Below are 26,261 nucleotides of genomic sequence, written 5' to 3'. Positions count from 1 at the left end.
AAGTTAGAAGCTTCCAAGTCACTATCCAAGATTCTCAAGAGATATCCTCTGCATCTGCCACAATGTCAAGTAAGTATCCTCATAGTAAGTTTTATGTAAGAGTATTTAATTTAATAAGGGAACTTATCTTGTTTTTGAATTGTGTAGGTGCTGGAAAATCTGCCAGGTCTGTTAAATCTGCCTCCAAATTTGGGATAAGTGATCTTGCCAATGTCACGTCTTCAAAGAAGAAGGCTCCTGCTGCCAGTCCTTCAGCATCAGCTCCTAAAGCGCCTATCCGAGGCAAAGGGAAGAAGAGGAAGGCTTCAGATGATCTCCAGGGATTTCCCCTCCTCCGTCAGCAATTCCTTGACTACGTGAATGAGGTACGGATCATTACCCCTGTTGGTTATCCGTCACGAATATCCTGCTTGTGTATCCTGCTCTTTTGAGGATCACCTGATCCTAAGCTTGTCTTTTTTCTCTTGTTACAGAAACTTGCCGAGATTGAGACCTATCTTGGCCATGTTGAGGACCAGGAGAGCCAAATTGCCGACCTCCAGCAAATGGGTGTGTTAAAGGATCTCAAGATAGCAGATCTTGAGAAAGAACTCCGGGTCACGAAGGCTGAGGCTGCTCAGAGGTTGATCGATATGGATAACGAGAAGCAGGAGATCACCCAAGATGCTAAGGTCTCCGCGGCAATTGCTATGTACAAGATACAACTTCAGATGGCCGAGGAGGCTCAGGATCCTACCTTTGACAAAAGCTCGTGGGACGTTGAAGGTTGGAAGGCAAGGCTGGCGGACCTGGAGGACGAGGATGAGGCTGAGGAGATCCCCATGCTGGAAGGTGGTGATGCTGAGAAGGATCAAGGTGGAGATGCTGGTGGTGATGGAGCAGCGAAGGAGTAGGCTGCATGATTGGGCGATGATGGATATTTCGAGACTAGGCCGGAGCCCAATTTTTTTAGGATTGGTAGTGGTTTTTTGTGGTGTTTGAAACAATTATGGTCTGTAATCTTCGAACAATAGTTTTTAGGGTTAAGGATCCTGGATCCTTTGAACAATAGGTAGGATTACAAAAGGTGGAGGGATCCTCTGTTTGGGGGATGAAACCTTTGTGATCCTGCCGCTTTTATTTTCCTGCACAATGCTAAGACCGCATAGACAATGGACACCCTTTGCCAACCCATGTGGACGGGCCACGTTTTGCTGGTAGAAATGTGGGTTGGCAATTTTGACAACTTTCTTGAAAGGGTTAATGATCCTTTTGTTTAATAATATAACTTTAACTTTTCTGGCTTATCTCGTGTTGTTATCCTTTAATTATCTTCTTTTTTCTCAATTGTCTTTGTAGTATATTTATCAAGAGTTGAAAATATGTTTTAATAAATTTAGGATATGATCCTAGATCAAATATACTGATATTGAAAATATTCAAAGTTTTTTAGTTCGAGGATCATAGGTTTGGTTGTCAAAGTATAAGGGTCGGTTAGGATAATGAGTATAATCAAAATAGTCAAGGATCATACCTGAGGATCCAAGTTAGGATCCTAACCTTCAATCGGGATAACCACAAGTAAAACTTTAATGGATGATAAGGATTAAGGATCCTTATTTGTTTAACTTCGAGAACCTGAAAGATGGAACATATCTTGGGACTAAGCCAATGTAAGAGATAAATTAGTAGCTGGGGACGTGCCCAAAGGATAACTGAGAATGATCCTGGAGGATCACTGGGGACAAGCCCATAGGATAACTGGGGACAAGCCCAAAGGATCGTATGTAAACTGGAGTATGGCCCTTTCTGGCGACTATCCAAACTTAGTGACATGAAAATGTCAAAACCTTAGCTAACGTGAAAACGTTAGAAACCTTAGGAACGGATGTATGGTACGTCTACCATTATACGTAGGATCCTAAATATAGCCAGTACGATGAGGTTGTCAGCCCCGGAAGTGGGTACTGGTCCCAAAGACGTGAACTATATCCGGATCATCGTGCGCTGCTGGCGGAAACTGGGGATAATCCCAAGGATAACTGGGGTTGGACCCAAGGATCTGTGGTGCTTTTGAAGATCTTTGACGATATGCTGAAGATACCTGAACTTATCATAACTCAAATGTTTCGTGAGTAGAGGATGAAGGATACATGATCCTTATCCTTAGGTAAAAAGTAAGAATATGCAATAGTTTCTAGGATAAGCATATTACCAGAGTAAGGATCACTGATATCATCGGGATCCTTCAAGGATACTTCAATGTAAGGATCATGTGCATGGAGGATCATGTTCACATGAAATATTTCTTTAAGTGGACAGCATTCCAGGCTCTTGGCAACAAGTTTCCTTCCATGGTTAGCAACCTGTATGCCCCCTTTCCTGCTTCAGCTTCAATTAAGTAAGGGCCTTCCCATTTTGGTGCTAACTTTCCGTCAGCAGGATTAATAGTGTTTTGGAATGTTTTTCTCAACACCATGTCTCCGACTTGGAACTTCCTTATTCTGACATTTTTGTTGTAGGCACCAGCCATTCTTTGTTGGTAGCTTGCCATCCTTATCCTAGCTAGATCCCTGGTTTCCTCAATAGTATCCAAATCCTGAGCTAGGATTGTAGCATTTTCTTCAGGATCACGAGCACTTGTTCTAGCAGTTGGGATCACCATTTCTGTTGGGATCACTGCTTCTGCCCCAAATACTAAAGAGAAAGGTGTTTGACCAGTGGCATTCTTGGGAGTTGTCCTATCAGCCCATAGCACATAAGGTAACTCCTCTGCCCATTTCCCCTTCTTGGATCCTAGCTTCTTCTTCAGATTGTTGATGATGATCTTGTTGGATGATTCTGCTTGACCATTGGCTTGTGGGTGAACTGGTGTTGATGTGATCATCTTGATTCCCCAACTGTCACAAAAGTTAGTAGTTCTGCTTCCAATGAATTGGGAACCATTATCACATACAATTTCAGAGGGAATGCCAAATCTAGTTATAATGTTTCTTTTGATAAAGGATATAACTTCTTTTTCTCTGACTTGAGCAAAAGCTTCAGCTTCTATCCATTTAGAGAAGTAGTCAGTCATAGCAAGCATAAATACTTTTCCACCAGGTGCTTTAGGGAGCTTGCCAACTATATCCATCCCCCATCTCATGAATGGCCAAGAGGATGGTATTGGGTGTAAAAATTCAGCTGGCTGATGGAGGATATTGCTATGTCTTTGGCAAGGATCACACTTCTTAGCATACTCTACAGCATCCCTTTTCATGGTTGGCCAGTAGTATCCTGTTCTAAGGATCCTTGAGAATAATGCCCTGCCCCCAGTGTGGTTTCCACAATCTCCTTCATGGAAGTCTCTCAACACTTCTTCAATTTCAGGATCCTCAATACATCTTAAATATGGTCCTGCAAGGGATCGTTTATATAGCACATTATTTAAGATTGTAAATTGAGATACCTTGATCCTGAAAGCTCTAGGATTTTCTCCCATTGGAATCTCTCCGTTTTGCAAGTATTTCATGATTGGTGGGATCCATGATCCTGAATAAGATTGAGCTTCTTCACTAGGGATTACTGCAGTATCCTCTTCTATTTCCATGGCCACTTGATTTTCAATAGCAGGAGCCAGGATATGGATGATAGGGATACTTATGTCTTCTGGAATTTTTAAGGATGATCCTAAGTTGGCCAATGCATCAGCTTCCGTGTTATCCTCCCTTGGTACCTGTGTTAAGCTAAAAGAAACAAAAGAGAGTGCCAATTCTTTGACTATCTCTAAATATTTGATTAGTTTTTCACTTTTAACAGCATAGGATCCATTAAAGTGATTGGTGATTAATAATGAGTCTACATATACTTTAAGATATTTTACCCCCATATCCTTAGCAATTTGCAAGCCAGCAATCAAGGCTTCATACTCGGCCTCATTGTTAGTTGCTTGGAACTCACAGGCTATGGAGTGGGGTATTATGTCCCCCTGTGGCGATTTTAGTAGGATCCCGAGCCCTGTGCCCTTGACATTTGAGGATCCGTCAGTGTGTAGTATCCAAGGATCCTTGGTTTCATCCAGCTGCTGGACCTCCAATTCTGCTTCTATTTGTAGATCACTACTGAAATCAGCCACAAAGTCGGCTAAGGCTTGTGATTTAATGGCTGTTCTTGGTTCGTATCTTATATCATGGGCACTAAGCTTCACTGCCCACTTAGCCATTCTCCCTGACATCTCCGGTTTCCTGAGGACATTCTTAATTGGAAAATTAGTTTTAACAACAATAGTATGGGTTTCAAAATAATGCCTTAACTTAGTGGATGCCATGATTAATGCAAGAATAAGTTTTTCGAGGTGTGAGTACCTGGATTCGGCATCAAGTAGACTTTTACTTACATAGTAGATAGGATATTGTGTACCTTCGTGATCCTTGACAAGGACAGCACTTACAGTGGTTGAGGATACCGCCAGGTATAAGGATAACACATCTCCTTTTTCCGGTTTTGCTAATGCTGGTGCTGAGGACATATATTCTTTAAGGGCTTGTAAAGCATTCTCATGCTTCTCAGTCCATTCAAACTTCTTATTCTTCCTTAGGATATCGTAGAATTCTTTGCATTTTTCTGAGGATTTCGATATGAACCTGTTCAAAGCTGCTATCCTGCCTGTCAGTCTTTGAACATCCTTGGCATTGGCAGGAGATTTGATATTTACTAATGCTTTGATTTGTTCCGGGCTTGCTTCAATGCCCCTCTGAGTTACCATATATCCTAGGAATTTTCCTGCCTTAACACCAAAATGGCATTTTGAAGGATTTAGTTTCATGTTGTAACTATCAAGGATATCGAATGCTTCTTCCAAATCCTTTAGGTGATCCTCAGCTTTCTTTGATTTGACCACCATGTCATCTATGTACACCTCCATAGTTTTTCCAATTTGATCTTTGAACATCATATTCACCAGCCTTTGATATGTTGCACCTGCATTTCTTAGTCCAAAAGGCATGGCAATATAACAATATAAACCGGTTGGGGTCATAAAGGCTGTATCCTCTTGGTCAGATGGTTCCATCTGAATTTGTTGGAATCCAGATGATGCATCCATGAAGGTTAACAGTTCATGCCCCGCCGTTGCATCCACCATGGAGTCAATGTGGGGTAATGGGAAAGGATCCTTGGGACATGCCTTATTCAAATCAGTGAAATCGACACATACCCTCCACTTTCCATTTTTCTTTTGGACAACAACCACATTGGCTAACCATTTTGGATATTTTACCTCTCTGATCATACCTGCTCGAAGTAGTCTCTCTACTTCTTCTTGGATAATGGCATTTCTTTCTGGTGCAAACTTCCTCCTTTTTTGATGGATTGGTTTGATAGACCTGTCAATGCCAAGTTTGTGAGTAATAATATCCTTAGATATACCTGTCATGTCTTCATGTTTCCAAGCAAAGGTGGATTTTCGTCTTCTGAGGAAGGATAATAAGTCTTCTTTCATCTTGCCAAGGATCCCTGACCCGATATAGATTTTTGACTCAGGATCACTAGGATCCAAAAGGATTTCGTCTACATCCTGTTCCCTTGCCTCCAAGGTATCCCTTGGAGGATACTGTAATTGCTATTGCTCCCTTGGCTTCGAGGTTGGCTTCATAGATGAGGTATAACAATCCTTAGCCTCCTGCTGATCACTGTCGATCTTGATTATTCCCCATGGGCTAGGGAGCTTCACACATTGATGGTAGGTAGATGGGACTGCTTTCATATCATGTATCCAAGGCCTGCCAAGGATAACGTTGCAACAAGATAAACAGTCAATAACACAAAATTTTTGGTAATTATGTAATCCTTCCACGTAGATTGGGAGTTTGATGTCCCCCAGAGTTTTCTTCGTTTCCCCACTGAATCCTACAAGCACGGAGGATCTTGGTGTGATGTCCGATTCTGGGATTCCCATCTTCTTCAGGACATCAAGCTGGATAATGTTCACTGAGCTCCCTCCATCAATAAGGATCCTGCGGACAAAATGGTTAGAGATAAAGAGAGTGATAACTAAACTATCATGGTGAGGATCCTGAATGTTGATGCGATCATCCTCATCAAATGTTATCATCTTCCCTTCTGAGACACTTGATGTTCTAATAGGCCTTTCTCCATTATCCATTTTTGATTCTTTTGCATGTCTTTTGGCCGCCGAGAAGGATGTACCACAGATGTCTGATCCTCCGGATATAAAGTTGATCATTTGTGCATTTGCCGGAGGTGCTGGAGCTTTTTCGGGGATCCTTTCAGGATCCTGGGTCCTTTGCTTTTTTCTCCCCAATAATTCTTTTAGATGCCCCTTGCTTAGCAGGTATCCAATTTCTTTTCTTAAGGCTATGCAATCTTCAGTTAGATGCCCGAAATCCTCATGGTATGCACACCATTTTGACTTGTCTTTAGTCCCGGATGGTTTATCATTCTTCCTGGGCCATCTAGCTTTTTCACCTAGATTCTGCATTGCAAGGATCAGTTCATGATTATCAACGGAGAAACAATATTCTGAGATTGGAGGATAATCTTCATCATCCTCTTCTTGGTCAACAGCATGCACATTCTTGTTCTCATTTCTATGGTAGGATTTGAATTTGTTGTTCTTGAAGGAGGATCCTTGCTTCTCCTGTTTTGAGGATCCTACTTGTCTCTCCTGGATCCTCTTGTCATCCTCCAGCCGGATGAACCTGAGTGGTCGAGTTCTTACTTCATCTAGATTCCTGCATGGTGTCATAACAAGATCATCATAGAATAATGAATCCTTAAGCAGTCCCATTTTGAAGGCTTCAACAGCCGTAGCCATATCCAAGTTGGGAATGTCCAAGGATTCTTTGCTAAATTTAGTTATATAATCCCTTAATGATTCATTATGATTTTGAGTTATCCTGTACAAATCACTAGTTAATTTTTCAAATTTTCTACTACAAGAGAATTGGTTATTGAATAAATTAACTAAATTGGCAAATGAAGTAATAGAGTAAGGGGGAAGACTTAGCAGCCACTTAAGAGCTGATCCAGTAAGAGTGGATCCAAATCCTTTACATAGGCATGCTTCCTTCAACTTTTCTGGGATAGGATTGATTTCCATCCTCTCCCTGTATTGTGCTATATGCTCCTCTGGATCCGTTGTGCCATCATACAGCTTCATGGTAGGGACATGGAATCTTTTGGGTACCTCTGCATCACAAATTGGTGGTGCAAAGCGAGATACCTTGTGGCTTCCATCTGCAATCTCTGGGATAGGTTTGACTATCCCTGGAACACTTGAGATCATTTCTTTTAGCTTCTGCAACTCCCTGGCCATAGCATGATTGGTACCTGTATCCTGCATGAATCCATGGTTAGTGGTAGGATAATTTTTTAAAGTGTTACCTCCCATTGGGTTCAAGTTAGGGAATCCATATTGCTGGGATTCTGGAACAACGGAGGGACCAGTGGAAGCAATGGTCTGCATTGGAATGAAGTCCCCTTGATGGACATCTAGACTTCCTGTTTGCAAACTTTTTAGGGATCCTGGCATCTGGAAGGATCCTGGTGTCTGGGATGATCCTGGAACAAAGGAGGATCCTTGAACCTGGGATGATCCTGGAACAAAGGAGGATCCTTGAACCTGGGATGATCCTGGAACAAAGTAGGATCCTTGAAACTGCTGTGCCCCCGGATAGGCTCCTGAATTTATGAAGGATCCCATGTACTGAGGATAGGATCCTACTGGCTGAAAATGTGAGCCTGATGTCTGAGTCATTGCTGCCGACTTGAGATGTGATCCTCTTGACTCCCCTATGATTTGCACGTCCGGGATCCCTGATGGCTGGGAAGTGATCATTGGAGTATCGAAGCTCAAGGATTTGGGCATCAGTGGAGAATGATCCTCTGCCGTTTTCTTCTGTCTTTTGAGATCTCCAATTTCCCTGAGGATCCTTTCATTAGTTTCATCCTGCCGCTGCATACGATCCTTCATCTGCAAAATTAAAGCAAACACATCACTAGTACTGGGAATAGAAGAATTCATAGCAGAAGAAGATAGAGGTTTAGAGAAAGTGGGAGTTGATCTCTTCTCAGTATTTTTCTGAGATCCCGCCGGTGGAGGAGGCAAAGTGGTTTGTGATGAGGTGACTGCAGACATCGCCGTGGACGTGTTCTTCAATGATGAAGCCATGTAACTCTTTGAAATGATTTCGAACAAAAGATTTTCTTATGAATGAAGCACCAATTGCCCCACGGTGGGCGCCAAACTGTTTTGGTCAAAAATCACACAAGGATAATGTAACCAAACTTTATGTAAACGGGGTATGATGCTTGGTTAATTATGAAAGTAAAGGATCACTTCTGTGATAAAAGATGCAAAGACACGATGATTTATACGAGGAAAAAGCCCTTGATCAATGTATGATCTCCGGCATAAAAAACCTCGGGTGATGGCAACTACCGATCACCAACTTCAATATAATAAAAGTATGATTACAACTTTGGATGATAATGAGCTGAGTACAAGGATCACTATTGTTTCGAGTGTCTAAGTGTGTGAGAGTTGCGTTGTATGTCGTGTGTCTTCTTCCAAATGATGGAGAATGGTATTTATACAAGTGTAGGTGACCTATTTTAGGTAAAAGGACTAATTATCAGCTCATTACCCCTTTAGAAATAAAAGACAATCTAGCCTAAATAGCCGCCCATAAATCAAGCCAAGTTTCCATATCCTGTGCAACGTCTATCTTCAATTAAGCTCTTGCCATAATTATGAAGACGCGTCCCTTGATCATGATGCCTAGAGCGTATCCTGCTAGATGTTCCTGCAAAACAATATTGTATTAAGTGGAAGTGGCCGTTAGTATAAGGATCACTATAATGTCCCATGATCCTGATCCTGAAGTCCTGCTGAGGATCACTGTCTGCCAAAGAAACAAGGATCACTGGTTAGGATCACGTATAAGGATCACCTATAATAAAAATCCAGCCCTAACAGCCATCACCCGAGGTTTTTTATGCCGGAGATCATACATTGATCAAGGGCTTTTTCCTCGTATAAATCATTGTGTCTTTGCATAGTTCATACTGAAGTGATCCTTTACTTTTTCAATAAACCAAGCATCATTCCCCATTTACTTAGAGTTTGGTTGCATTATCCTTGTGTGATTTTTGACCAAAACAGGGCCTACATCAGCAAGATAACCCAGAAGTTTCTAGAAGCTTCTGGAAGAAATCAAGGTGGTACCAAAAGTGCTCCATCCGACAAAAAGAACAACACGTGTCACCAGTCATCGAGCGCCATGTAGGCCTGCAACAAATCAAGGAGTAGACCGACAACGCCAGTACTGTCACACCCCCAAAATTCCACATGCGGAGTACCACCGCTTGGAGGCGTGACTGACCAGGATCAAGCCATCAATCATATCAAACATAGCATTTAATAATAATAGTAGATAGACTGATGTTCAAAACCAAACGTTGTATATGTAGCGGAAGCATTAAATGTAAGACCCAAAACATAAGTATCAATGTGTGAATGTAAAAGCGTTTAATAAGCATTCACGTGTTCTTGTCCACAACGACCCGCTTCTCCTTTGGTGCAAGCTCCAAGTATACCTAAGGTCCTGCAAGGCATGCAGCAAATAATCAACAAACTAGTTGAGCGAGTTCACAGAAAGTAAGTTCATAACATAGTGCATAAGTATAACTAGAGGGGGCTTCCCATACTAGTGTGTACTAAAGGTGGGGGCTTCCCAAACCTTGTGTGTATATTACCGGTGGGGGCTTCCCACGTTTATCCTTACTAACGAGGGCTTCTCATTAGTGGTACTTACTAGACTAACTTCCAACCATGTGTTCTTCTTTACCGAGAACAGGAATACGTACTGGGTCCCGTAGGCTTTACGTGACGTGCCCTTCCCCGAGGACAGTGGTACGCGTGGGGGCTACGTAGGCTTTACGCAGCGTGTCCTTCCGACCCGGAAGACAGTAGAAGGTATTGGGTTACGTAGGCTTTACGTAACGTGTCCTCCCGACCCGGGAGACAAATGGCAAATACTGGGTTACGTAGGCTTTACGTAACGTGTCCTGACTATCCTGAGGACGATGGTCTATAGTCTAGTGAATACGTAAGTACGAGTAACTCTTTCATTATCAACATATCCAACCCAATTCCCAACCCGGGAATCCCATGCCTTGGCTGTGTGAACTCACCTTGGTTTGCTCGGCAGATACACAAAGAGAAAAGGGTTCTTGAACTAACAGTGGTCAACCACGTCCTAACAGGGTTACCATACAAGTCAGGTTTTGACTAAGGTAATACACGTATGAATCACACAAGTTAACACGTTACTACCGCGTATAGATCATGGCAACATCGAATAGCACGTAGACAGTCAAGAGTATACTATAATCGTACATTTGTGCGATTGATCGACTAACCCCAAAAATACCCGGCCCAATCTAATCACCAACACCATCTTGTGCGGTCCGATCTGTGATGTGCGACCGGACTGCCCAGCCCAAACCTCATCCGGCCCAAACAGAATAGCAGCCCATATACATAACAGCCCAAAGATAACATACAAAAGTCACATGTGCGCTTAATCTAGGTCCAACAGTTAAATAAATCATATATCTTGTGCGATCAGGCGGTTTGGGCTTGTGCGCTTGTGTCCTGGGCTTCTAAGGCCCAACAGTTAAACGACATTACCCCTTGTGCGACTGGGCAATGCCTTGTGCGACTGGAGACCCCTTGTACGATCAGGGTCTCTTGTGCGACCGGATCAGCTTGTGCGACTGACCCATTTGTGCGAGTGGACCACCTTGTGTGATTGGATCATATTGTGCGATTGGACTTCTTGTACACCAAGAAGTCTTGTGCGATTGGTTTAATTGTCCGGAATTCATGCTATTCGGTTACATCATTTATCGGTTTCCTTATTTATCTTTCAATCAACATAATTTCAGTAAATCAATTGGCATGATATCGATCAAACAGTGCAAACATAAACTAACTCACAAGAACCCTAATCAATTCAACATGAACAACATTCATACGAACAATAATCTATATATATTTACATGAACATGTATCCGAGAAATCGACATCATCCGAGGCACATAATTGAGCCGACTATCATGAACATTATCATTACCATTTGACTTACATCATACAATCCGATTTATGTGAACATTCACCATTCATGAGAACCGATTAACATTACCAATTAAAGTCAACATTCAATCAATATTACTAACATACACCCTAGTTACATCGCATAACAGAATGATAACAATCAACATGATATCACATATAATCGAAATATATCATCATCACTAACCGGTTGGAAATCAAAGAGAGAGGGACGATGATCTTCTGTGCCTTGTGCCGTCGGGTTCGAGCAACCGAGAAAGAGAAGGAGTCTAGGGTTGTGTGTGTGTTCTTGTGAGGATTGTAACAATGAGGAAAAACCAAGTCCCTAAAGGTGTTTGAACGTATACAAGGGATGGGCCGGCCCCTTAACTCGGGCTGCCCTTGAGTCCGTTTACAAGTGATATGGCCCAATGGCCTTGTGCGGTCGAGTGGATGTGTGATGTTGTGCGATCGGGTTAATACATGCATACATTCGTTACATCATGCACTCAATAACAAAATATTCATTAAATCCAAACATATAATTTAGTTCACATATGCACGTAGCGTTACACAAAATAAGTCTAAAGTTCGAGTTGTCACATTATCCCCAACTAATTTGAAATTTCGTCCCGAAATTTGGTATGCACTCACTGAGGAAGCTAGGTAAACTGTATTGTTCACTGATTTTCCTGGGGTGTCACATCCTCCCCCCGTTGATCTGGAATTTCGTCCCGAAATTCCGAAGTAGTAGCTTCAGTCTCAGCAGTGGTTGTACTGTTCGCGAACAATTGGGGGTACTTTTCTGTCATCCTGTCTTCGCGTTCCCAGGTGTACTCTGGGCCACGTTTGGAGTTCCAACGAACTCGAACAAGAGGGATTCTCTTGTTTTTGAGGACCTTCACATCCCGGTCCGTGATTTCAACTGGTTCCTCGACGAACTGCAACCGCTCGTCGATAGTGAGTTCCTTAAAAGGAATGATGAGGGTTTCATCTGATAGGCACTTCTTTAAGTTCGATACATGAAAGACATTGTGAACTGCCCCGAGTTCAGCTGGTAGGTTCAACTTGTAGGCTACTTTGCCGATTTTCTCAATGATCTCGAATGGTCCGACATATCGCGGATTTAGTTTGCCCCGTTTGCCAAAACGAACCACACCCTTCCAGGGTGAGACTTTCAATAAAACCCGGTCCCCGACCTGAAATTCCAAAGGCTTTCTACGCTTGTCCGCGTAGGCTTTCTGACGGTCGCGTGCTGCCGCCATGCGTTGTCGTATCTGTGCAATCTTTTCTGTGGTGTCCACTACGATCTCTGGACCCGTGATCTGACTATCCCCCACCTCTGCCCAGCAGAGGGGTGACCGGCATTTACGCCCGTACAATGCCTCAAATGGAGCGGCTTGTATGCTGGTGTGATAACTATTATTATACGAGAACTCCACCAAAGGGAGGTGCTTTTCCCAGCCGTTGCCGAAATCAATAACGCATGCCCGAAGCATGTCTTCTAGTGTTTGAATCGTTCGCTCAGACTGCCCATCCGTCTGAGGATGATATGCTGTGCTCATGTCTAACCGTGAGCCGAAAGATTTGTGCATTGCTTGCCATAGTTCTGACGTGAATCGTGCATCGCGATCCGAAATGATGGATGTGGGCACCCCGTGCCTCGAAACAACTTCTTTAAGATAGACGTCTGCGAGAGTGGAGAACTTATCCGTTTCCTTTATAGGTAGGAAGTGTGCAGACTTGGTGAGTCGATCCACGATCACCCATATGGTATCATTGCCATGCTGGGATCTGGGTAAGCCTGTAACAAAATCCATGGAAATTTCTTCCCATTTCCATTGAGGTATCTTAGGCTGCTGAAGTAGGCCAGCTGGTTTCTGATATTCAACCTTGACTCTCGCACAGGTCAAGCATTTTCCAACGTATGTAGCGATGTGGGCCTTCATGCTAGGCCACCAATAAGTAGTGCTGATGTCGTGGTACATTTTATCCGACCCTGGATGTACCGAGTAGCGAGACTTGTGAGCTTCATCCATTACAAGTTCGCGTAGACCGCCATAAAGTGGAACCCAAATACGCCCCGTTACATAGTAGGCGCCGTCTTCCTTTAGTTCCATTCGTTGCCTTGAGCCGCGTAAGGCTTCAGCCTTGACGTTTTCGGGCTTCAGTGCTTCTGCCTGAGCATCTCGTATCTGTGCAGGAAGGCTAGACTGAATCGTAAGCTGTAGCGCTCGCACGCGCTTAGGTAGTGTGTCTTTTCGACTGAGGGCATCCGCCACAACATTGGCTTTGCCTGGATGGTACTTGATAGCGCATTCGTAATCGTTCAGTAGCTCAACCCATCGTCGTTGACGCATGTTCAAATCCTTCTGCTTAAGGATATGCTCGAGACTCCTGTGATCGGTGTAAATCGTGCACCTGGTACCGTACAGGTAGTGTCGCCATATCTTAAGCGCGAAAACCACAGCTCCCAGCTCTAAATCGTGCGTCGTGTAGTTCCGTTCGTGAATCTTGAGTTGACGAGAGGCGTAAGCGATAACCTTATCGCGCTGCATCAACACACATCCAAGTCCCCGAATGGATGCATCACAATAAACCACGAAGTCGTCTGTGCCCTCTGGCAAAGAGAGGATAGGTGCACTGCAAAGTCTATCCTTTAGGTGCTGAAAAGCAGTCTCCTGGGGCTCTCCCCAGCGATAGGTGACACCCTTCTGTGTCAGTAGCGTAAGTGGTTGCGCGATCTTGGAAAAGTCCTTGATGAACCGCCGATAATAACCTGCCAAACCCAAGAATTGGCGTATTTCTGTCGGTGTACGCGGTGCAGGCCAGTTTCTGATCGAATCTACCTTGGATGGATCGACATGGATCCCATCCTTGTTCACTACATGGCCTAAGAAGTGGACTTCACGAAGCCAGAAGTCGCATTTCGAAAACTTAGCGTACAGATGTTCCTTCCGAAGGAGTTCCAAAATAAGGCGTAGATGCTGCTCGTGTTCCTCCTAACTCTTGGAGTAAATCAGGATGTCGTCGATGAAAACAATGACGAACTTGTCAAGATAGGGTTTGCACACCCTGTTCATAAGATCCATAAATACAGCAGGCGCGTTCGTTAACCCAAACGGCATGACAAGAAACTCGTAGTGGCCATAACGAGTTCTGAATGCAGTCTTGGAGATGTCCTCATCCCGGACTCTCAGCTGATGGTACCCCGACCTCAAATCTATCTTCGAATAGTAGCACGACCCTTGCAACTGGTCGAATAAGTCGTCGATGCGCGGAAGAGGATAACGGTTCTTCACCGTCACCTTGTTGAGTTCACGGTAGTCGATGCACATCCTGAACGTACCGTCTTTCTTTTTCACGAAAAGTACTGGAGCTCCCCAAGGCGAAAAGCTTAGACGAATGAAACCCTTTTCCAAGAGCTCTTGTAGCTGCTTTGACAGTTCCTCCAATTCTGATGGAGCTAGACGATATGGTGCGCGAGCTATGGGTGCTGCTCCTGGAGCGAGCTCGATTTGAAATTCGACCTGACGATGAGGCGGTAAGCCAGGTAAGTCTTCAGGAAACACCTGAGGGTAATCGCGTACAATTGGAATATCCTCCAATTTCTTTTCCTTCGTCGATGCATCTGAAACAAGAGCCAAAATGGCTGTGTGACCCTTACGTAAGCATTTCTGAGCCTTCAAGAAAGAGATGATGCCGACCACTGCACCACTCTTGTCACCTTGAACTTCGAGAGGTTCCTGACCAGAACGAGGAATGCGAATAATCTTCTCGCTGCATAAGATCTCTGCTTGATGTTGGGACAACCAATCCATCCCAATCATAACGTCGAAACTACCCAAAACTATGGGAATGAGATCGATAGAGAAAGCTTGACCAGCTAGGATAAGATTACAACCCTGAACTACGTGCGTGGCTTCTAGACTTTTACCGTTAGCTAACTCTACTACATGTTTGGTGGGTAAAAGTGTTGGTGCACGTTTTAGCAGTTGACACATTTTCACAGACATATAGCTTGTATCCGCACCCGAATCAAATAAAACAGTAACATAAATGTTGTCGAGGAGAAACTTACCCATAACCACATTGGGATCGTTCACTGCGTCGCCTCGACCTAGTACGAATGCACGACCACGAGCTTCATTGCCGTTGTTGTTGTTTCCCCCGTTGTTGTTCCCGTTGCCCTGGTTATTGTTGTTGCGGTTCTGGTTCTGGTTCTGGTTCAACTGAGGGTAATCGCGTTTGAAATGACCTTCAGCCCCACACTGGAAACATCCCCGGTTTCCACGCTGTGGCTGCTGTTGCTGCTGGTTCTGTGGTGCTGGTAGCTGAGGCTGCTGATTCTGATTCGCAGGCCGTGGACTCCTACAGTCTTTGGCCTCGTGACCCATCTTAAGACACCTTCGACAACGACCCTTGTTACACGGGCCATTGTGATGTCTGTGGCAATTGTGGCACTTAGGCTGACTCCCTGATATCTCCTCTGTCTGTGACCACCAGAGGATTGCTGACTGGGACTCTGATAGTGGTCAATCTTCTGCTGCTGAGCTTGTGGCTGGACAGTCGCTGAACCCCTGCTGGAATCTCCATCCCATTTTCTTTTGCTGTCGCTAGTAGTAGCAGGAGTAGCTGAAGGAGTGACTGTAGCAGTAGCGTTGACACGCTTAGGCAGTTTATTCTGATCCACTGCCTGGTCGGTGATGCGATGAGCGAGGCGCTGAATTTCCTGGATGTTGTCAAGATTAGCCGAAGTAACATGGCTCTGGATCTCTGGCGCCAATCCCTTGAGATACATCTCAATGCGCTTGTAGGGAGGGTCCACCATAGTTGGGCACAGTACGGCCAGCTCATTCGACCGTTTAGTATACGCTTCAATCTCTGATCCAACCATTTTCAGGTTATACAGCTCGTCTTCCAGCTTGTGAATATCTTCACGCGTGCAATACTCCCTCTTGATAAGTTCCTTAAAGTCGTTCCAGGGTGTGGCGTTAGCAGCTGCCAACCCCAGAATTTGCACCTGCGCGTTCCACCAGGTTAGCGCGATCCCTTCCAAGGTGCCGGTGGCAAACTTGACCTTGCGAGCCTCAGGGCACTCGCACATTTCGAATACTGACTCTAGCTTTTCAAACCAATGGAGGAGTCCCACTGCCCCCTCGGTGCCACTGAAGGAATTTGGACGACAGTCCATGAAGTTCTTGAATGTGCAGACGGGCTGCTGCGCGTGTTGACCTATTGTCTACGAATAGGACGAAGTTAAATACGAGAGTTAATGTAGGATCTAAAGATCCTAGTGTGTGCCTATACTGCAGGATATACTACCTGCTTGAGCAGCTGCAACTGCCGCAGCAACTTGAGCTTGAACGAGAGCCTCTAGCTGGGCTTGTGTCATGTCGATTCGTCCAGACATGATCTTCATTGTAACAAGTAGCGTAAGTAAGAATGGTTCGCGAATAGTGCGATGACAGAAAAGAGTAAGCACGTAGGGATTCTCAAGCTATAGTATCATGTGTATCCAAGCGTAATGCGAGCAAAGTTCTAAACAGTTCTAGCAATCAGGCAATAAACATAAACCTTATTACCTAGGATGTCGAGTCTTGCACGTGGAGCGAAGCGTCGTTATGGATCGTTGAGAGCACTGTTCTGGTTATAGTCTGATTTTAATAAAAACGTTTTCCCGTATTAAAACCAAGTTCTCTATAACCAATGGCTCTGATACCAATCTGTCACACCCCCAAAATTCCACACGCGGAGTACCACCGCTTGGAGGCGTGACTGACCAGGATCAAGCCATCAATCATATCAAACATAGCATTTAATAATAATAGTAGATAGACTGATGTTCAAAACCAAACATTGTATATGTAGCGGAAGCATTAAATGTAAGACCCAAAACATAAGTATCAATGTGTGAATGTAAAAGCGTTTAATAAGCATTCACGTGTTCTTGTCCACAACGACCCGCTTCTCCTTTGGTGCAAGCTCCAAGTATACCTAAGATCCTGCAAGGCATGCAGCAAATAATCAACAAACTAGTTGAGCGAGTTCACAGAAAGTAAGTTCATAACATAGTGCATAAGTATAACTAGAGGGGGCTTCCCATACTAGTGTGTACTAAAGGTGGGGGCTTCCCAAACCTTGTGTGTATATTACCGGTGGGGGCTTCCCACGTTTATCCTTACTAACGAGGGCTTCTCATTAGTGGTACTTACTAGACTAACTTCCAACCATGTGTTCTTCTTTACCGAGAACAGGAATACGTACTGGGTCCCGTAGGCTTTACGTGACGTGCCCTTCCCCGAGGACAGTGGTACGCGTGGGGGCTACGTAGGCTTTACGCAGCGTGTCCTTCCGACCCGGAAGACAGTAGAAGGTATTGGGTTACGTAGGCTTTACGTAACGTGTCCTCCCGACCCGGGAGACAAATGGCAAATACTGGGTTACGTAGGCTTTACGTAACGTGTCCTGACTATCCTGAGGACGATGGTCTATAGTCTAGTGAATGCGTAAGTACGAGTAACTCTTTCATTATCAACATATCCAACCCAATTCCCAACCCGGGAATCCCATGCCTTGGCTGTGTGAACTCACCTTGGTTTGCTCGGCAGATACACAAAGAGAAAAGGGTTCTTGAACTAACAGTGGTCAACCACGTCCTAACAGAGTTACCATACAAGTCAGGTTTTGACTAAGGTAATACACGTATGAATCACACAAGTTAACACGTTACTACCGCGTATAGATCATGGCAACATCGAATAGCACGTAGACAGTCAAGAGTATACTATAATCGTACATTTGTGCGATTGATCGACTAACCCCAAAAATACCCGGCCCAATCTAATCACCAACACCATCTTGTGCGGTCCGATCTGTGATGTGCGACCGGACTGCCCAGCCCAAACCTCATCCGGCCCAAACAGAATAGCAGTCCATATACATAACAGCCCAAAGATAACATACAAAAGTCACATGTGCGCTTAATCTAGGTCCAACAGTTAAATAAATCATATATCTTGTGTGATCAGGCGGTTTGGGCTTGTGCGCTTGTGTCCTGGGCTTCTAAGGCCCAACAGTTAAACGACATTACCCCTTGTGCGACTGGGCAATGCCTTGTGCGACTGGAGACCCCTTGTACGATCAGGGTCTCTTGTGCGACCGGATCAGCTTGTGCGACTGACCCATTTGTGCGAGTGGACCACCTTGTGTGATTGGATCATATTGTGCGATTGGACTTCTTGTACACCAAGAAGTCTTGTGCGATCGGTTTAATTGTCCGGAATTCATGCTATTCGGTTACATCATTTATCGGTTTCCTTATTTATCTTTCAATCAACATAATTTCAGTAAATCAATTGGCATGATATCGATCAAACAGTGCAAACATAAACTAACTCACAAGAACCCTAATCAATTCAACATGAACAACATTCATACGAACAATAATCTATATATATTTACATGAACATGTATCCGAGAAATCGACATCATCCGAGGCACATAATTGAGCCGACTATCATGAACATTATCATTACCATTTGACTTACATCATACAATCCGATTTATGTGAACATTCACCATTCATGAGAACCGATTAACATTACCAATTAACATCAACATTCAATCAATATTACTAACATACACCCTAGTTACATCGCATAACAGAATGATAACAATCAACATGATATCACATATAATCGAAATATATCATCATCACTAACCGGTTGGAAATCAAAGAGAGAGGGACGATGATCTTCTGTGCCTTGTGCCGTCGGGTTCGAGCAACCGAGAAAGAGAAGGAGTCTAGGGTTGTGTGTGTGTTCTTGTGAGGATTGTAACAATGAGGAAAAACCAAGTCCCTAAAGGTGTTTGAACGTATACAAGGGATGGGCCGGCCCCTTAACTCGGGCTGCCCTTGAGTCCGTTTACAAGTGATATGGCCCAATGGCCTTGTGCGGTCGAGTGGATGTGTGATGTTGTGCGATCGGGTTAATACATGCATACATTCGTTACATCATGCACTCAATAACAAAATATTCATTAAATCCAAACATATAATTTAGTTCACATATGCACGTAGCGTTACACAAAATAAGTCTAAAGTTCGAGTTGTCACAAGTACGACGTCTCTAACATGAGCAAATGCAAGCGCGCCACGTGTACCTCTACACCGGCCATGGCAGAGGAGACCAAGAGGATATTCCCCTTGGTCGGACAGCTGGCGCGCAACCACAGCTGGCATAGCTGCTCCTCCCTCCTTCACCCTCCGGCTATAAATAGGACCCTTCATCATTCAGGTTGAATCATCTTACCCTCCATACTCACACACTCAACACACACTGTTTATTCTCAGAACAGTACTTATTCTCACGCCGGAGCCTGGTTAAGAGGGAAACCCCCATATTCCCCTCTTAACGAGACTAACGGTGTTGCTGTTTTGCAGGATTCCGGCCATTCCACGAGCAGAGAGAGAGAGAGATTGAACCCACAGAAGAACAACCCCACAGTTTAACCTGAGTGTTATTCTGCGTTTCATCAGGGTGGAACAATGTATTTTAATTCTCTGTACAAAAGTAACACAATTGGTCCCCAAACTGGATCGGATAGACGGTAACTGTAAGCATGCTCAAGCTCTGCTGTTGTGCATGCAGCCTGCTCGTTTAACATAAACATGGGTTACTGAATAGAGATTGGGACTAATCTGGAATGCTTGTTACAAATTGAGAAAATTTTAGTCTTCTATATTTCAGCTTGAAAAAAGCATGTCCATCCTTCAATGGTTGAACTTGAACAGCATAAGGAGAATCCCAATAAGCATCAAATATCTGCTGAAGCTACAACACAATTGCTGGATTATACGTCCCAAAACTCACACCAACTGTTGCATAAAAGTAATCCCGCATCAAATTACTGGTCCCAATATGTGCTTGCTTGTCACTAACTGCGTATTTTCCATGATTCACTCGAGAGTAACCAGGATATTTATATGCTGTGCTTGACACATGGGCTTATGCAATGATTTTGTACGCAAACTGTTTTCTTTCTTAGAAAGAAAGTTTGCTTAGTTCATCTTCTTCTTCATATATCAATTGTTCAATATCAGGTTGGTTTCCAATGATCCCAGTTTTTGACATGAATTCCGGATTTAAAATTTTTTAAATGCGATGTAAATTCAAAAAGGGGTAGTGACGCAACTTGTTGCTCGTTTACCATCTATCTCGATGTAAATTCATAATTGTTTTCCAAATAATATGAATGCGAATCCTTTGGTGCAAAATGGCCCTCTTGATTGCTTGAAATCAAGTACATCCAAGTTATGTTTAATTAAGTGCCTTTTTGAATTATCGTTAATTAAACACAACTAAGATTAACAATTGCTCTTACTCGATCCTTAAGTATTCATATAAATATATACAGGTATATGCGTAATACATTTGTTTTAGCAGCTTTACCCTTTAGTGACACCTTCTCAGGTCAATCTATGAATATAAAACTGAATTAGAAAATCATGTTTTCTTCAAGTGCTACGTGGCTCAACCTTCTGAGAAGAAGTAGTATCCTTAGAAGAGTAATTAATATCCTGCAAGTGTATGTATACATTTATGCATGTAAATGAGCCCACAACTCTTCAATTCTAATTTATTGCTCTGAGATTGGTCAATACATAACAATTATTGCTATTAGTTTTTAAACAACAAATCTTTTAGGGCTAAATACCATCTAACATTACACTAAAAAAATTTGAACTCACAATAATTTTACGAGAAATAAACATCATACCACCAAACTATTAGGTAATGAGTACATAACAATTATTTGCACAACAAATAGTAACGAATAATATAGTCTAGAACAATAAGATTTCAAACGAGGGGGAATATTAAATGGTCTTTACAATTTGTAAGAGGACCCAACTAGTCCAAGTGGTTTTCTTAATACCTATCAGTTTTTATTATTTTATGAGAAACACAAAAGTCAGGATCAAATAATTGATTTTTAAAAATCATTATTATAATTATTATAAAAATAAATTATTATTGAGAGAAAAAAAAATTGAAAAAAACTTTTGAAAATGCTAGTTCTCATATTCTCACAACTCAAGGTAATTCTCATTTTACCTTTCCATATGTTAAATGTAATACCATAAAAAACAAAAGAAAAATAGTCATTCTTTTATCAGTAATTTTTTTAACATCTCTCACCTTTACATCATCTTCTCAAGACTCCCAACAATATTTTCGTCAACAAAAACAATAAACAGAGCAAACCCACAAATTATTATATCTCTTCTGTTTCAAAAATATATTTTCTTCACTCTACGAACAATTCTGTTTCAAAAATATTTTTTTTTCACTCTACGAACAAAAAATATTACATGATCAAAGATAATATATTTATATTAGAAAATTCATTACAGTAGGCTTTTAATAATTGGAGCCCTTAAAATATGGGTCCTAGAGCATTTACTTCACCTACTTCATGCTAGAGCCGCCCTTGGTCTTAATCTAAACAACTCGGAGACATTCGTAATTTGTAAACTTGTAACCCTGTTTCCATGCACATACAACTTGGGGTCATGACTCATGATAAAGTCATATGTCATTTTTTGGTATATATTAGTAGCATTTAATCCTGATTGTTTAAGCAAGAGATCTTGAGGTTATTCTTGCCATTTTATTTCTATTATGAAATGAAACGCACACAATTTCATCACCTAGTTCTACTAATAACCAAAGGATCTTTCATGTCTCTCACAGTTGCAATAATATTATCATCCTCAATCTATAATCTTTTGTTTGTCCCTTCACTTGCAGCTGCTCAACCAACAAGTGAAGCATCTGCGCTTTTAAAATGGAAAGCCAGCCTTGATAAACAAAGCCAATCGCTTCTTTCTTCATGGACCGGAAGCAACCCGTGTCATGATAATTGGACCGGAATTGGTTGCAGTAACCGTGCTGCAGCTGCAGAAAGTGTTGTAACAAGCATTAGAATTCAGAATTTAAACTTATCAGGTACACTTAGTGATCTTGATACATGGTCATTAAGGAATTTTGAATCTTTGGATCTTTCATTTAACTCACTCTATGGCCACATTCCTTCCAAGATTGGTAACATGTCAGGACTAAAATATCTTGACTTGTCTCACAATTACTTCTCAGGGGTGATTCCATCAGAGATAGGAATGCTAAGATCTTTGGATAAGCTTCATTTGACCAATAACAGTCTTACTGGTCATATCCCAAATAGCATAGGCAACATCACCAACTTAACTGAGGTTCTTTTGTCTGGTAATGGTCTTATTGGTTTTATCCCAAATAGCATTGGTAACCTCAGAAAGTTAGTTCGGGTTGATTTATCTAGAAATAAACTTACCCGTCCAATACCTCCAGAAATCGGGACAATGAGTTCACTCAAGATCCAATACCTTGACCTTTCTTCTAATTATCTTACTGGAGCCATTCCTTCATCAATAGGAAATTTAACCAATCTCTATTTTCTATATCTGTATAGTAACCAACTTTCTGGGTCCATCCCACCCGAACTTGTTGGTGCTACGGATCTCATAGATTTTGAGATTGGTTACAACCTTATCACAGGGACCATACCGATTACCTTCCGAAATTTCAGTAGGCTAGAAACAATGTCATTTCGTGTTAACCATATGTCTGGCCCCATTCCAGATTATGTTGCAAATTACACCAATCTGAAAGAGTTGAACTTAGGTGAGAACCAATTCAGTGGCCTCATCCCACCAGAATTAGGAAAGAGAACAGCCTTGGTTATATTGAACTTGTGCTCAAATAATCTTGTAGGCTCTATTCCTCAAGATATGAATCTAACTGAGATGGAAGTGTTCCAAATACCATTTAACAAGTTCTCTGGTCATTTACCAAACACAATCTGTGATTCGGGATTTCTTAGACATTTAAGTGTGCACGACAATTTCTTCTCAGGGCCTGTACCAAAGAGCTTTAAAAATTGTAGCAGCTTAGAAAGAGTTCGGCTTGATGGAAACCAACTGACTGGAAACATCTCGGAAGATTTCGGGATATATCCGGAGTTGGTATTTATAGATTTGAGCAACAATAGTTTCTATGGCGAGGTGTCTAGTAACTGGGGGCGTTGTCCCAATTTAACTAGCTTAAAGATATCCAACAACAATTTGTCTGGAAAAATATCTATAGAGCTAGGAGGAGCAACAAGATTAGTTGAGCTTCATCTCTCATCAAATCACTTAGTTGGTGAAATCCCAAAGAGCTTTAAAAGACTAAGCTCATTGATGAATTTGTACTTGGATGGCAACAAACTGTGCGGTACAATTCCTTCAGAACTAGGAAACCTGTACAGCTTAGAAGAACTTAACTTAGCAAAAAATTCTCTTACTGGTCCAATCAATGAATATATAGGAGATTTTTTTAAGTTAAGGATCTTGAACTTAAGCAGTAACAAATTTGAAGGTGTTATTCCGATACATATTGCCAAGTTGGAAAAGTTAGAATCTCTTGACCTTAGTGAAAATAGTTTGGCTGGGAGGTTACCTTCACAGCTTGAGGATCTAAAGACTCTACAAACATTAAACCTCTCTCATAATAATCTCTCAGGCTCTATCCCTTCATGTTTCACACAAATGATAAGTTTGACCACAGTAGATGTATCTTTCAATCAGCTGGAAGGTCCACTTCCAAATATGCGAGCTTTTGAAGAGGCTCCAATGGAGGCACTTGGACATAACAAGCGGTTATGTGGTAAAAACACAGGGTTAGAATGTCCCATCCAAGCGGGAAATCAAGGTAATAAAAAGAAGGTTTCAAAGGTGATTCTAATCATACTTCCTACTTTGGGTTCATTGTTCTTGTTGGTTTTTATGAGTTTCATATTCTTTTATCTGCCTAAAAGAAATCCAAATGATGCAAATACGACACAAGTGACACAAGAAAACCCTTTTACCATCTGGAGCTACGATGGAAAAATGGTGTATGAGAGCATCATTGAAGCCTTAGGGGACTTTGACTCAAAGCATATTGTTGGGGTTGGTGGACATGGGGCCGTTTATAAAGCAGAATTGTCAATGGAAGTTTTGGCGGTGAAAAAAATTCACCAACCAGAAGAGGGTGAGACGCAAAATCTCAAGAGTTTTGAAAATGAGATTCGAGCATTGACAGAAATACGCCATCTAAACATTGTCAAGCTCTATGGATTTTGTGTACATTCCCGGCACTCATTTCTGGTATATGAGTTTTTGTCAGGGGGTAGCTTAAGGAGTGTACTGAATCACATGGAACAAGCTGTTGAATTTGATTGGGAAAAGAGGGTGATGGCTGTTAAAGGTATTGCAAAGGCCTTATCCTATATGCACCATGATTGTTCACAACCAATCATCCACAGAGACTTGTCGAGCAACAATATTATATTCGATTCGGATTGGGTTGCTCATATATCTGATTTTGGCACGGCGAGGCTATTAAAGCCAGACTCCTCGAATTGGACTTCATTTGCTGGAACCTTTGGTTATGCTGCTCCAGGTACGTATACTCTAAAATTAACATGATTTTGTATCTACCAGATGTTGACTTGACTTTTTTTGTGTACAGAACTTGCATACACGATGGAAGTGAATGAAAAGTGTGATGTTTACAGTTTTGGGGTAATAACACTAGAAATTATAATGGGGAAGCATCCGGGAGATTTTCTCACATCGTCACAAGACTTCGAGGGCGTATCCTGGACTGAAATTCCGGACCAACGCCTTCCTCCACCTGAGGAACAAACTGCTGAGCAAGTACAATCACTTGTCAAGATTGCATTCTCATGCCTACATCAGAGCCCTCACTCAAGGCCATTAATGAGGGATATTGCTCTTGGTTTCTCAGCTGCTGCAAAAAGGATCACCCGTGGAAATGCTTCAAGCTTTTATCGAGCTACTTAAATACCATAATACGTACATTTCATTTCATAAATAACATTACAAGATTTATTGTAGTGGTATGTTCTACGTATTTCTCTAATACGTTGTATGTGTTAGAACAAAGTTAAATTTAATTATGTTTATGTATTAGATATATGTATATGTGATATGCACTCGATTTAGACAAGATAACTTATGTAATTTTCGCGGGTGAACATTTAAACAACTGCCGGAGCAGTTTTCCCGCCATATCAACCGCCAAAATACTCATGTATATATATGAACTTGCCGGCAATATGGTCCGGTATCAAGACAGTTTCCTTACAACCAAAATTGTCCTTTCAACCGTTCATATTCTGCACATTTTGTTTCTTTCGATATTCTCTGCACATTCCTAAACCAGAAACTATGTCTATGAATTCGAATCAATTCAAATCTTCCGCTGCAAATATTTCGATTTCCCAACATAGTGGTATCAGAGCCATTTCAGGGAATAGTGCAGAAATCAAACCAAACTCAACTACTCTACCATGCCAACACTGCACTGACGAGAAAAATGAGAAAGACAGACGAATCCCTCGCATAAGACTTTGCTATTATTGCCACTTACCGGGTCACCAAATTTACAATTGCAAGTCCAAAGAAAATGATGAAGCGACGCAACTGATAAAGCAGGCCATCAACACCGGGATTAGAAGACAGGAAGTAGATGTGCATTGCCAAAATGAGATGATTGTCACCGGCACTGAGGGTGGACAATGGGCAGACATCGACATCTGGTACGTAAATCCGACGTTCAATCATCACTTTACGGGTAATCTTAATGTTTTCAAAAGGGTGAAACACATGATGGGTGTAGAAACAAGATTTGCTATGAATAATTTTCTGTTTATAAGAGGGGTAGGGTCTGTGGAAATGAAGACTGGGAATGACACAATGAGAATACAACGTATTCTATTCACCGGAACTTGACCGGAATGTTCTTAGCCTTGATTAATTAACTCTTCAAGGTTTCACGGTCAGGAAATCTGGTGACACATGTAAGATATTTCCCATGTTTTCATCTCCGGTAGTGAATTCGGTAAACGAAGTGAGTGGGTTAACAAAAGAGGAAGAATTGGGTTTAAGTGAGAAACAAAGGTTGATGAGTCTGTGTTCGGTAGATGATGAATTCAAGGAAAGTTATTTGAATTCATATTTCGAAACATTTAATGTTTCGAATGATAATGAGAATGACTAGATTCGGATGATCATAAG

General features: G+C 42.2%; 1 protein-coding gene across 2 annotated transcripts; it reads left to right on the top strand.

Annotated features, from left to right (window-relative positions):
* The first annotated feature begins 21,648 nt into the window (after window positions 1-21,648).
* Window positions 21,649-25,240, top strand: LOC110865383 (MDIS1-interacting receptor like kinase 2). Of its 2 annotated transcripts, XM_035974559.1 has the most exons (3): window positions 21,649-22,110; window positions 22,258-24,621; window positions 24,691-25,240. In XM_035974559.1, exons 1-3 carry the CDS (start codon window positions 21,789-21,791, stop codon window positions 25,023-25,025), a joined length of 3,021 nt encoding a protein of 1,006 aa, XP_035830452.1. In that variant the 5' UTR covers window positions 21,649-21,788; the 3' UTR covers window positions 25,026-25,240. The 2 variants fall into 2 exon arrangements, with proteins under 2 accessions (XP_035830452.1, XP_021970319.1); XM_022114627.2 differs by having other exon boundaries at window positions 21,649-24,621; window positions 24,691-25,239.
* The last annotated feature ends 1,021 nt before the right edge of the window (window positions 25,241-26,261 follow it).

Source organism: Helianthus annuus, chromosome 6 (assembly GCF_002127325.2).
Source record: "Helianthus annuus cultivar XRQ/B chromosome 6, HanXRQr2.0-SUNRISE, whole genome shotgun sequence".
NCBI classification, from domain to species: domain Eukaryota; kingdom Viridiplantae; phylum Streptophyta; class Magnoliopsida; order Asterales; family Asteraceae; genus Helianthus; species Helianthus annuus.
The sequence above is the reverse complement of the archived record's forward strand: the minus strand, read 5'-3'. Positions and strand labels throughout refer to the sequence as shown.

Excerpts from the sequence above, each read along its gene's own strand:
- LOC110865383 (XM_022114627.2), top strand. The coding sequence starts at position 21,789 with ATGAAACGCACACAATTTCATCACCTAGTTCTACTAATAACCAAAGGA. Across the intron at positions 24,622-24,690 it reads CTTTGGTTATGCTGCTCCAG|AACTTGCATACACGATGGAA; the intron begins GTACGTATACTC and ends TTTTGTGTACAG.